At 40.4% G+C, this 13,748-nt stretch overlaps 1 protein-coding gene across 1 annotated transcript; it reads right to left on the bottom strand.

Annotated features, from left to right (window-relative positions):
• Positions 1-379: 379 nt before the first annotated feature.
• Positions 380-12,845, bottom strand: tomm70a (translocase of outer mitochondrial membrane 70 homolog A (S. cerevisiae)). The gene is made up of 12 exons (XM_033622693.2): positions 12,529-12,845; positions 9,511-9,684; positions 7,925-8,051; positions 7,729-7,838; positions 7,486-7,634; positions 5,975-6,182; positions 5,748-5,882; positions 5,539-5,646; positions 5,286-5,402; positions 5,056-5,153; positions 2,295-2,417; positions 380-2,213 (listed from the first exon to the last, which is right to left on the bottom strand). Exons 1-12 carry the CDS (start codon positions 12,760-12,762, stop codon positions 2,060-2,062), a joined length of 1,737 nt encoding a protein of 578 aa, XP_033478584.1. The 5' UTR covers positions 12,763-12,845; the 3' UTR covers positions 380-2,059.
• Positions 12,846-13,748: the final 903 nt, after the last annotated feature.

The following is a 13,748-nucleotide window of genomic DNA, read 5'->3' as shown; positions in this document are numbered from 1 at the left end:
CAGTAACACTCATTGCCTGCAGGCTGCACAAGTGTCAGTTATTATATTTGCCTATAGACAGCAGCATCAACATGTCTACATCTTCAAGTCTAAACTGGTGCTATTAGTCTTCCTTAGGTTGGCTAGCATGTATAAATGTGGCCTGACGCCATGACTGACAAGCAATTTGCAGACTTCTCAACATGTTATGTGTATTATAAGCCCTTTTGATTAGTGACATACTGATTTATCTGATGAGCAAAAAAATTAAGCAAATGTGAGTTAAGTTTATAATTGTACTAAAGTCACAGAGGACAATGTCAGTCAGTAAAAAGTTAACTTAAGTTGCAGGATGTGAGCTGCTGTACGAGCTAGAAGAAACTTGCAAAGGTGAATTTCATTCCAGGAATTATAACTTTATTAGGATTCATATTTTCTTTCACTTTGGTCACCATACATATCAGTATAATTTCTATGAAACAGCCAAAATTGTGTGGATATCTGCAGATTATCTGCTGATGGCCTCATCAATTCTTTTTATTCTTTAAGGTTCACTCTTGTTTCTGTAAATTAAGAAAGATGATTTTTTGGAGAGAGGTCATCCTCACCAGCTGCAGCTGGAATGCATGATTTAGTTCCTTGGTATTACCACACATCCAATAAAACTGAGCCGACACTGCTGCTAGATGGATGGATGCCACAGAACATCTATATTTGAATTTAGTTTTTCTACAACTTGAAAATGTTCCAAACATTCAGCAGTGTCAGCTAACTTTATTATTATTATTATTATTTTTTTACAGAGTGTAGTAATGGATGCTACTTGAGAACCAAATCATACACTGTACCAAGAGATCCTCGGGGCTGCGTGTGGGTTAGAAACAATAAGGCTTGGGTTGTGAGAATATAATTTGAAAAGGACAGAAAAAATAAAACCATTGTCTTAAGGTTTCTCTGTCAAAATCTGTAATGTAACATGAAAAATAAACATTTTACAATAAAATAGAAAATAACTCTCAATTAAAGTGAGCTAGGAAAAACCACTGAATCTCCAATCCCTTGTGACATCGTCTCACACTAGAGGCAATTCAAAAATAACAATTTCCAAAAAAAATAACTACAGACATTAAGATGGTTAAGTTTCTCTAATCCAAAGTGTTTTTGCCCAAAGTCTCTTATAGTTGAGGTTTTCCTAGTGTTCAAGACAGCACGAGCATTTGCATTTACATTTATTTATAAAGTGAACATGCTGCACAAAGTATATATATAAAAAAAAAGAAAACAGGCAATCCCAGAATTAAAAAAAACAAAAAAAAAAAACATCAGGATGCTAAACTAACCTCTCTGTAGCCCCGTATCCATGGGATCAAATTCCAGCATTACAAACACAGACATTACACATTTGACTATAATTTTAATCTTGCATTCGGAACTGATAGTGTATGTTACATATGAAAGGAGCTGGAAAAAAAAAACATTTTAGATCAGCATAAATTAATGGGTGAACAGTCCATTAGAACTATGTAAAGCTCTCACAGTATTTTCTGTAGATTTAAAAGAGTCACAAAAGCCTTAAAGTCAGAAATCGGTTCAAGAGACTGCGCACGTTTCAGTTCACTTAACATTTCACATAGTTACTAATAATTCAGACAGGTATACATGGCCATTCATGTATGTTTTTGTCTCTAGACGACACTATCTCTTTATTCTGAGCAATAGAAAGGTTTGATGATGATTGAATTATTTGTCAGCAAAGGGCTGTGTCAGTTAAGAGCCCCCACCCTAACAAACCACCCTAACAAACCACCAAATCAGCCAGAGGCCTGGAACGCAGCCAGAGGCTTCATTGTGAATAGAAATCCTTTTTGCTTTCCTTTCCATGATAACAAACCACCCCTTTAAAGTGATGTAAACACGGTGTATATACTCAGGGCTCCTTCTTTTGTTTCCTTTTATAATCCAGTACTCTTTTCTTTTTCTTTTTGTTTTTTAGAAATCATAAGCTAAGTCAGACAGTTGCATTTTAACATGGTTAGGTTGAGTATTGAAGACTGAGATTGGCAATCGGTTGGCAGAGACGTTACAGTGTCGGAGGTTTCAGCCCGTACTTCCTCGCCACTTCCGTCTGGGCGTATGCTGCGTCGCATAATGAGTACAAATGGGCCATCTCCATCTCGGACTTGGCCAGGTTAATTGCCTTGTTGAACATTTCTATTGCCTTGTCCAGATTTCCCCTGAAAAGAAAACACTCTGGTTAATCAAAGCACTTCCAGAAGACTTCCAATGTGTGAACTGAGTCAAACTGTTAATCTCACCTTTGGACTTCAATGGTTCCCATGGTTTCATAGGCAAAGTCACATTTGTTGTCGATTTCAATGGCCTTGCTGATGAGCTCCAGACCCAAGTCGAGGTCCTGTTTCCACTGAAGCTGTAACAAACTGGACAGATATTGAGCATTTAACAACAGGAACAAATTTACACTTATGAATCAGATGTCATTTTAAAGCCACTGGAAACCCAAATCCACAACCGCTATCTTATGTACATTAATGGTAACCATCTACACAGTATTAGAAAGTAGTTTCAATCCAAATTTGAATTTCTGGGAGACTCGGAGAATATCTATGATTCAGAGTCTGGGGCTGGACTGTCATCAGCTAGCAGCTAAAGGTGCTAATTCAATGAACAGTGCTAACAACAGCAACAGTACTAACATGGCTAACATTCAGCGTTTTCTGACCAAATACTCCCTGAGGAACTGCCCACTAAGGAGCTCCGCTATGAACTACATATCTTCAAGGGCTTTTTTCTGTTTGCATTCACACCGCCATTAGGAACACTGAAGTTACGTACTGTACGCCAGCTGGCAGTTGGTATAGCCCCATCGCTTTTGCTGCGACAACCTGAAATCACGTTGTATTTCTACGGTCCCATAAACTATGCTCAGTAAAGCGTGGACTTCACTGTCTGTCCATTTGTCCTTGTTTTCCTCTATTTTTATTTCTAATGAAGGCACACTTAGGTCTGGACTCTAATGTAACTCATGGTTCCACTTGTGATGGGAGACCTACTCTAAAATGGGAGCTTAAAAGAAGTCGATCATTCCTAGTTCTTGCAGTATGGGGACAACAAAAAGGGGGGCTGACTATGACTACTCACATATGAGTGCAGAGCAGAGCAGCAGCGATTAGCTAGCCCATAGGATACACAGACATGGATTTATATGCACTAACATACAGTACAGGCCAAAAGTTTGGACACACCTTCTCATTCAATGCGTTTTCTTTATTTTCATGACTATTTACATTGTAGATTCTCACTGAAGGCATCAAAACTATGAATGAACACATGTGGAGTTATGTACTTAACAAAAAAAGGTGAAATAACTGAAAACATGTTTTATATTCTAGTTTCTTCAAAATAGTCACCCTTTGCTCTGATTACTGCTTTGCACACTCTTGGCATTCTCTCCATGAGCTTCAAGAGGTAGACACCTGAAATGGTTTTCCAACAGTCTTGAAGGAGTTCCCAGAGGTGTTTAGCACTTGTTGGCCCCTTTGCCTTCACTCTGCGGTCCAGCTCACCCCAAACCATCTCGATTGGGCTCAGGTCCGGTGACTGTGGAGGCCAGGTCATCTGCCGCAGCACTCCATCACTCTCCTTCTTGGTCAAATAGCCCTTACACAGCCTGGAGGTGTGTTTGGGGTCATTGTCCTGTTGAAAAATAAATGATCGTCCAACTAAACGCAAACCAGATGGGATGGCATGTCGCTGCAGGATGCTGTGGTAGCCATGCTGGTTCAGTGTGCCTTCAATTTTGAATAAATCCCCAACAGTGTCACCAGCAAAACACCCCCACACCATCACACCTCCTCCTCCATGCTTCACAGTGGGAACCAGGCATGTGGAATCCATCCGTTCACCTTTTCTGCGTCTCACAAAGACACGGCGGTTGGAACCAAAGATCTCAAATTTGGACTCATCAGACCAAAGCACAGATTTCCACTGGTCTAATGTCCATTCCTTGTGTTTCTTGGCCCAAACAAATCTCTTCTGCTTGTTGCCTCTCCTTAGCAGTGGTTTCCTAGCAGCTATTTGACCATGAAGGCCTGATTCGCGCAGTCTCCTCTTAACAGTTGTTCTAGAGATGGGTCTGCTGCTAGAACTCTGTGTGGCATTCATCTGGTCTCTGATCTGAGCTGCTGTTAACTTGCGATTTCTGAGGCTGGTGACTCGGATGAACTTATCCTCAGAAGCAGAGGTGACTCTCGGTCTTCCTTTCCTGGGTCGGTCCTCATGTGTGCCAGTTTCGTTGTAGCGCTTGATGGTTTTTGCGACTCCACTTGGGGACACATTTAAAGTTTTTGCAATTTTCCGGACTGACTGACCTTAATTTCTTAAAGTAATGATGGCCACTCGTTTTTCTTTAGTTAGCTGATTGGTTCTTGCCATAATATGAATTTTAACAGTTGTCCAATAGGGCTGTCGGCTGTGTATTAACCTGACTTCTGCACAACACAACTGATGGTCCCAACCCCATTGATAAAGCAAGAAATTCCACTAATTAACCCTGATAAGGCACACCTGTGAAGTGGAAACCATTTCAGGTGACTACCTCTTGAAGCTCATGGAGAGAATGCCAAGAGTGTGCAAAGCAGTAATCAGAGCAAAGGGTGGCTATTTTGAAGAAACTAGAATATAAAACATGTTTTCAGTTATTTCACCTTTTTTTGTTAAGTACATAACTCCACATGTGTTCATTCATAGTTTTGATGCCTTCAGTGAGAATCTACAATGTAAATAGTCATGAAAATAAAGAAAACGCATTGAATGAGAAGGTGTGTCCAAACTTTTGGCCTGTACTGTACATGAGCTATAGGACCATCGATCACAACATAGGACTAGGAGAAACAGTAAACTGTGTTTTTGGTGAGCCATGGTGGAGTCGCCCTTAAAAACTCGCATAAATGCAGTGCTCATCTCCACAAGAGCGGTTCATACATGCATTTTTCTATTTACAGGCAACGTTCGAGTGGCTTTAACAAAGTGCCTTCATAAAGGGAATAATATGCCTACCCCTTGTGGACATATGTGGTAGCATTGTCTGGTTCCAGTTCAATACACTTGTCGTACATCTCATCTGCTTTTCCAAACTGCTGCTGATCGGTCAAAGCCTGAAAAATACACACACACATTAACAAGACCTTGAGCTGCTGTTTCCTGTCTGATTATCATAGTTATCATATTGTGCAATGAGTAAAACAAATAAGGACTAAACCACCCGCTGATATGTAAATACTCTGTACCTGAGCATAAAGAGCGTAGCCCTCGGCACACTTGGGGAACCTTCTGATAACGTCCTCAAAGCCGTCCATGGCTGTCTGTACTTGTGACGGGTTATTTCCAGTGTATGCTTGTCTGTACTGAAGGACACAAGAGAAAGAAACTCAACAGCTGAACTTGACTTGTAGCATCAAGCAGGACTGATTCATATAAACATCCTGTATATGTTAAATAACAGCACACTTGTTTTTAATTTATCTTGAGCTGATGACTTACAAGAGCAAAGCATTTCTGAGCCTGGGCGAGAGCTGAGTCTGGCCTGAGCAGGATGCACTCGTCAAAGTCTCCCACCGCCTCGTCCACCTGGTCCAGCAGGATTTTCAGCTGAGAGAAAAACTGGACTTTAAAGAGAGCACTATGACACTTCAAACATTTACTTAGCAGTTGAACTGTTGTTAAATAAACCCATTCAGCCACGCTCCTACCTGACCCCTGTGGTGATAGACGTCAGGGTTGCGTGTGTCAATCTCGGCTGCCATGTTGAAATCTTGTGTGGAGAGCATGGGCTGCTGCTGCTGCATGTACATGCTTCCCCGCTTGATCAAAGCGTTGGCTCGTAGCTGTAAAAGTTAGACGACAGTTCAAAGAGAGAACCCTTACAAGTCCCTGGCACCTCAACAAAGAGCAGGCTAATCAAATCAACAGTCCATACCTTCACATTAGCGTCCTGCATGTTGATTACCCGGTCCAGATCAGGTTGAGCAGCAGTAGCATTACCAATCAGCAGGTAGAAAGTGGCACGCAGCAGCAGGGCCTCTGCAGTGTATCGGCCACCTGACTCGATCTCCTTGGTGCATTCACTGATAATTTTGTCATAGTTCTCCTCCTCCATGTACTGCTTTGCCTTCAGGTATCCAGAGCTAAAGAGGCAAAAAAGAAAAGTTTTAATCTACCAGATGGTAATCTGCAGTTGTGCAGGAGTTGCGAGGTGGGGAAGACACTTTATCTTGAAGTGTTTTTCCCCACTACAGATTCCCATTTCATTTTTATCTTTCAACAATACCCTAAGTGTTCATTGACACAGGACATGCAAAAAATCAAATAGGTTTATGTTATAACCACCAGTTTTCATTATTTCAAAAAGCCAAGGATACGAATTAGAGCGGTAGCAAATTCAAAACTTCGTTGCAATTGTGATCAAAGCATGTTGTCAAAATCAATTTCCTTAACAGCATAATCTTATGCTCCCACTCGCCGTTAGCGACCGAGGTAACAGAACTGTAAGCTCTGTGACGGGACGATTCTTGCTAAAATGCACCTTGGGAGTCAAAGTTAACTTCTACATCAAAATTTTTCAGTACAAAAGCTTATCCAGAAACCAAAGGCACCTGGAATAGTTCCTCCAACGTCAACACTCTGTTATGACTCTTTTAAGTACTTGTTTAACTGCATGTTAACATTTGACCTCTGACGATCGCCTCTGTCAATATAACAATAAATTTGATGGGTGTATCCTCATGACTTTGTTGATGCCTTGACTTTAAATCAGACATCACCAGTTGGTGAATATTTCTACTTCTTCTGTAGAAATTCTGGACAAAAACAATCTGAATAACATTTCTAAATACACACTAAAATCTGATGTAAAATGCCAGGACACTGCGTAGAAAGCAATTTTATCTCCCAGTCCACCCCGGCTTGTCATATAGTTCCTTGTGCTTCGAGTCACACGCTAAAATTATCAGCAAGTAAAAAGTGGGAAGGCCCATTACAATTAAAAACAAAAAGGGGTTTTGTTTTTAACTTCATCAAAATTGAGAGAACTGAAATTCTAAGAAAACAGCTTGGAGATGTGCAGGATGTGCAAGGGTTGGCAAGCATGGGATCCATATTTCATCATTTATCATAATCAGATCATTTATATCACGTATAATATTCTCTTTGTAATGTTTACAACAGTGTGTGTTCTTGCCAGATTTCTTCAAGAGAAACTGCAGAGAAAATATACCAGACGCTGAAATTATCACTGTAGCTTCAGGGCGTTTACGAAGAACTGAAGAAGGAAAAGGAGGGGAGATTGTCCGCTATTTAATTGATCACAGATGCAGTTGTTCTCTCAGACAGATTAAAAAAATAGAAATTATTAAAACATACTTTGGCGGCTACCTGGACAGCCCACTTAAGTTTAAGGGGGAAAATGCTGCAAAGTAAAGATTGTCTGACCTCTCAGTGACCTCAGCTGCCTCGCCTTCCTTGTCCTTGTCTTCATCTTTCTTCTCCCCCTTCTGCAGCGGCTGTGAGATGATGTCGTCAGTGAACGAGCTAAAGTAGGATTTGATGAACTGAGGAGAAGGCATCATCGGTTCACGGTTCTACAGAGAAGGGGGTTAAAAGAAGAGAATTACTGCACCGTGATGATTCCAATAAATATAATTTAATTAAACATCTCTTAAATTGGACAAGTACCTTGTATTTCTCTTTGGCCTTCTCTTTTCCCAGCTGTTTCAGAACCTTGTCTGCTAGCAGCATGCTCTGTTGGTTCTGGAAGGCCTCGAGAATACACACCGCTGTGACGTCTGGAGGATACACGAGAAAACAGACTGTAACCAACCGTCACTCATTGGTAAAAGAACATGTTTTAGAAGAAAGAGGAGTGTCTCACCTTCTAGGCACTCCTTCTTGTTGTCTAGTTTTTCCAGAGCTTTAGCCCTCCTGAACAGAGCTTTGACATAGCGTGGATTCATTTCCACGGCCTGACAGCAGTCCTGGACCACTTCTGTCCATTTCATCTGAAAAGTCAAGTTAGAAATTGGTTATCTTCTAAAACATATCTGCACCTGAGCATACAGCTGTCCAGAGGTCTGTCCACATCCCAGAGAAGGCTTACAGATGCAATGGTGCAACAGTGAAACTGATACCTGGCAACCAATATATAAAACTAATCTTTCAAAGCAGGACGGAATCTGTGTCAAAGTTCCAACACTACACTTGCAGTTGGAGAGCTAATGTGAGGCCTCATAAAGTTGCTGTGCAGAAAACCTTCAGCCAAACATGAGGGTGGAAAGATTTGACAATGCTGATGATTTGCAGAGAGTCTGCTACACATTGACCAAAGAGGAGTAACCAATGTTAGCTACAGAGGCATGTAATCACTTCTGGCTTTAATTTTTTTTTTAAAGAGGGGTTTGAGTGAGTACTTTGTCATAGTCAGTGTATTACCTTCAATAGATGGTGGTCAGCATGCCCCTAGTTTAGAGAAGCAGTCAGGAGCACCACCATGGAAGCTAAGCAATGTACTGCTGTGGATGGGGGCAACAGCAAAATGTATTTTAGCCACCTAAAAAAATATTAGTTTAAGTGTATGCTGCATTTTGACTATTTATACCGCTTTATCTTGTCATCAAATAGCCCTTTCCAATGGAGAACTGAAGCCCTTATCTATGCACTCTTTAAAGCCACTAGACTCCTTTGACAAAAACAGTCATTTTAACTGCAGCACACAGGAGCTGCTGGTATACTAGTGCCTCAATTGGTCAGTTAGTTTGTGTTATTGTGTGACTTTGGTGTTTTAAAAGGGTTAGCTCAGATTCACCATGTCACACATAACACGAACGAAGTGACCGATCAATGCAGCAATACTCAAGCAGCTCCTGTGTTCTGTGTGGTAAAATTACTGTTTTTGTCAAAGGAGTCTGGTGACTTTAGAGTAAGCTTAGATGGATGTCAGAAAGGGCTGTCTGATGGCAAGGTAAAGCCATGAAAATATTCTAACTATTGCATACACTTAAAGAGATACTGATTTTTTTCGGTGGCTAAATTACGTTAAGCTGCTGCCCACGTCCACAACAGTACATTGATGACCTTCCGTGGCGGTACTCCTGCCGGCTTCTCCAAACTGGGGGCGTGCTGTACGACACAAACAACCTCACTTCAAACAAATCCAAACTATTTCTCTCAGTTAGCTTAAACTGAAGCCATTTCAAGTGTGCCAGACAGCAAAATACAGGACAGTTGCAAAAATACCCTAAACAGAGCTATGAAAAAAGAAAAAAAACAACAACTAACCAATAAAGAATGAATGCCACACTGTCATTACAGCAAGGGGCAGAAACAATAAAGAAAATCATGTTTTTCAAAGGACATTTACATCACTCATAATGAAGTTATCTCAGAGTGTACTTTGTTATACAGTTGATGGGTCTTTCACATGAACAACAACCTCTGCACAGACTAAAAGGTGATGCCAACCTGTTGCTCGTATGCCGCTGCTCTGTTCTGGTAAAATGTTGACAAATCAGTCTTTTGGTCTGCGGGGCAGAGACCAATGGCCTCTGTGTAGCACTGGATGGCGTTCTCATACTTGCCAGCCTTGAAGTACTTGTTGCCCTTGTTCTTTGCTGCTTGGGCCCGATCCAACGGGCTCTGAGTGAGAGAGAAAAAAGGTAACAGTATTGATTAAATGGTCTCCCCTGTGACTCGGTGGATTGGTTTAAAGATTCAGGAGCCTAAAGTCATTTTTTTCTGCATAATTAAGGCTCCCTTAGCATCTTGCACTGCAGCAGGCCGTGCAAGCGAACTGTGGGTGTGTATGAATGACTGAGTGCCATCAAACTGACAGTACTGCTCATAGTTGGGGCTGCTGTAGTTAAGGAGATAGAGATGTCATCCATTAATCACAGTGTTGGAGATACTGTAAAGTGCTTTGCCCAATAAGGTGAAAGAGCTCTATTTAACAGCAGTCCATTTACCATTTATAGCAACTATAATACTGATTTATGGATTTTAGCATATGATGTCTAACAGTCATGGGTGTGGATGACCCATATTCTTTAGGCAATTTATTCCGGTGGAGGAAAAGGAAGCAGATTACACTGACATTAGCACACACTGCAACAACATGTTTTAACCGTTCTTTACAGTAAGAACAGCCCACCAGTGTGCTCTTTTTGTGTTTGTGTGCACCTTAAAAGGTATTATTCATCTATATTATTCATGCCATGTTACCTTGAATTTGTGAAGAAAACTTTCCTTACATGCCTCTGGTGAACAAAGAATCCAAAATCTGCAAACACTGTTTTTAATTAGAGTAAATGGGAACCAGATTTAACAGGTATGTATCCAGTTACATGCTCAGTGCTTCCTAAACATGCTGCGTTGCCTTCAGTCCTTTCTGACCCACACAAAAAGTGAAACTTATCTATGCTTTCACTTTTAATTTAGTTCTGTGTGAGAGGTTGTGCACAGAGCTTTTGCTGTGGTTAAACCTGGTTCCAGTTTACTTCAATTAATCAATGTTTGCCACTGTTTGATTCTTTGTTCACTGGAGGCATGCAAGCAAAACAAAGATTTCTTGACAAATTCAAGGTCACACAGCACAAATAATCAACATTAATGGTTATTTTGTGAGTGAAGTATTCATGTAATATTTGAAATGAATGCTCATGCCTGCATGTTGTTGGTGTACTAACAGTAACTCAAATAAATCCTGTTTCGTCACATTTTCCCTTTCTCCCAATGATAATGTAACAACGTCATACTTACAAGATAGCTCGAATACCAAAGACACCTCTCACTGGCACTACACCTGTGAGCACCTACTGCACACTTCCTTGCCACCTGACAACCATTTTTAAGTATTGTGTCAAATATAGAAGCTGAAACTTGTAATGGAACACTCAACTCAACTCAACTTCAACACCACACTCCCTTAATTATGTCACACAAATTGATTAATTAGTCATCATTTCCTTTTTTTCCCCTTTATCCTCACTTTTGGATTACCTCTGACTGGTCTGGCTTTCTTTATCTGTTCTTGTGTTGATGGATGGGTGGGGTTGTTTTTTTGTCTTTATTGGCCCTGTGTTTGTTTATCAGTACTGCTTGCTAATAAGAATACCTTCTTTAAAATGTGTTATTTTTAACTATTTTAATGCTTATTATATTGGCAATATTTTAACTTCTGTTTAAATGTCAGGCAAATAAGTCGTTAGAATCATCCCTAGTGGACATCAAGGAAAATATAAGACATACATGTTTTCCTTGGTGGACATTAATCTGCCAAAGGCTACGTTACCTATCCTTTATGAGAGGTTTATAAGAGAACTGAAGGTTAAAGTTAGATTTATTTCATAATACTATATCTGAGTTTATCAGTGGGTAGGGTTGCAACAGTATGGAATTTTCACTGTACGATAACTGTCTCAGAAAATATTGCATTATCAGCCAGAATGAGCCTTAAAGGAATAAAAAAGTAGGGTTATGCTTGGTTGAACAAACGTTTTAATTACTATAACTGAAACTTGAAACAATTTTCTTAATGGAAGTATGTGTATTAAGTTTCCCCCTCAAAAATAACTAAAATACAGAGGAGATTCTCCATCCATCTGTTTTGTTTTGTTTTTACAATATCATAGACAAGCAAATGTACACAGTATGATAACCCTCAACTTTTATATCACGGTATACCTTGACATTGGTGTATCACTGCAACCCTATCAGTGGGTCCTTGCTTCTTCCAAATACATAAAAAAAATACTTAATTTAGACAGACCGAACATTTTGTCCCTGACTATAATCTGCTGCTTTAATCCTTGATATAACTGAAGCAGCTGTGCTTTACCCTTATTGACCCTTTACTTCATTTACATTCATGCGGAAGAGTAACATTAGCTGAGGACTTTGAATTTAGTGCATAAAAACATAAATATGCAGAAAATAAAGTGTCTGACATTCTAAATATCATTGTGAAAGGCCCTCGGTGTCCCCTGGGCATGGGGCCACTGGCAAGGTGTCCCTTATTTATCCATATTGAAGGTAACAACCTCGCACCTGCCCCCTTTGACTTGAGAAGATAATATTAGCTAGCACGCCCCAAAACATGCCAGTCACGAAGCAATGCTACAGTTAAAAGTTCTCGCCATGTTGTCCTCACTTGTGTTTAGTGCTTTATTAACGCTGCCACCTGCTAAACATTTCTAACTGGGCAGGTGAAGCTAGCTAGCCACACTGACAGCATTAGCTTCCGAGAGCTAGCTAGCAATTAACATTGGCTAATCCACCGCTGCTGAACCGGTCGCTATCGGCCTTGGTCTCGTGAAGGTAGCTGTCAGTGTCAGTAACGTTAGGTGTCCTTGACGGTGCTGTAACAGCAATGACATGTGTAGCCGGGCAAGTGTAGCCTACGCACTTCACTAAGGAAGCTAATGCTAATGCGGGGGGTGTTACAGTGACAGCAGATTAAGGAGCAGTCTGTACGGCTATCGTTACCATGTTCTCCTGCTCTCTGCTGGCTCGAGCTGCGCCGTCTTGGCCCTGCACGGGGCTCGCGCTGCCTTCTGGTGTTTTCCGCTCCCCGGTCCCTTTCCTTTCCTTCGTCCGGCTGCGGTTCCACAGATAAACCGCCCCGACTCCCAGCACTATAGGGGTCCCGACTAACAGGGCCAGCTGCCAGCGGGGTAGTCCAGTCCCGGACTGCGGCTCGACTGGCTTAGAAGCAGCCATGATCTACAACCGAGAGACAGTTAGCCAGCCACTAACGTTACCACAACCAGACAGCGTGAGCGCGAGCGACGCTTCTTCTTCCCGTGTTCCGCGAGGTCACAGACGCACCGAGGAATCATGGGATACTGGCGGACAAGCCGAGGGGGCTGTGTGTAGTTGTAGTCCAAACATATCAGTTACTTTTGAGATTTAACACCTTTATTACCTGTATTACCTTTTAATGTTTTTACTAATGGGTTTATCTTATATATGATGTTTTTGTTTATTGTTTGGAACAAAATATTTTATTTTTTTTGTGTCAATAAAATAACTAACTTACCAACTACTGATTACTTTTTTAATGAACATATTTATTGGTATTTTCTTCACATTTTAATGTAATTCATCATGGCGACTAACAAAATTTGCACACAGCTTTTAATTTTCTTTTTATGTTCTATGTGTTGTGTGTGTTTTGTTGTGCGAGCTGTCAAATGAAATTGCCTTTTAGGGGATTAATAAAGTTGTCTTGAGTCGAGACTAATAGGCTACAGATTATGAGTAACGTTGTTAAAAATGTAATCCTAATAAAATATTTAAATTACTGCACCAGCATCACCAACATTTGATCAGTAACTGTAATTTAATTAGCCTACATATTTTTTTCTCGGTAACTGATTACAATTACATTTATCTGTAATTTAAGTTTAACACGATCCTTATCCTGCACAGATAATGATCAGTTATGCTAATCTATCTTTTACATATTTTTATTGTAAATTTTCTATTCTATATTAGTGTCCCTGACTTTTGCACTGCTCCGCCCTTGTCCTGATAACATCCTGTGTTTATTGTATGCATCAAAAACCAAGGCAAATGTTTTGTAAGTGAAAACCTACTTGTCACTAAACACTTTTTAAAAAATATTTTGGAAAATGAAGGATACACCTGTCCATTTTAATAGCTTTCTGGTATTGTGACTATCAAGTTATTCTTCTGGATCATGT

Source organism: Epinephelus lanceolatus, chromosome 6 (genome assembly GCF_041903045.1).
Source record: "Epinephelus lanceolatus isolate andai-2023 chromosome 6, ASM4190304v1, whole genome shotgun sequence".
Lineage (NCBI taxonomy): Eukaryota > Metazoa > Chordata > Actinopteri > Perciformes > Serranidae > Epinephelus > Epinephelus lanceolatus.
The sequence above is the reverse complement of the archived record's forward strand: the minus strand, read 5'-3'. Positions and strand labels throughout refer to the sequence as shown.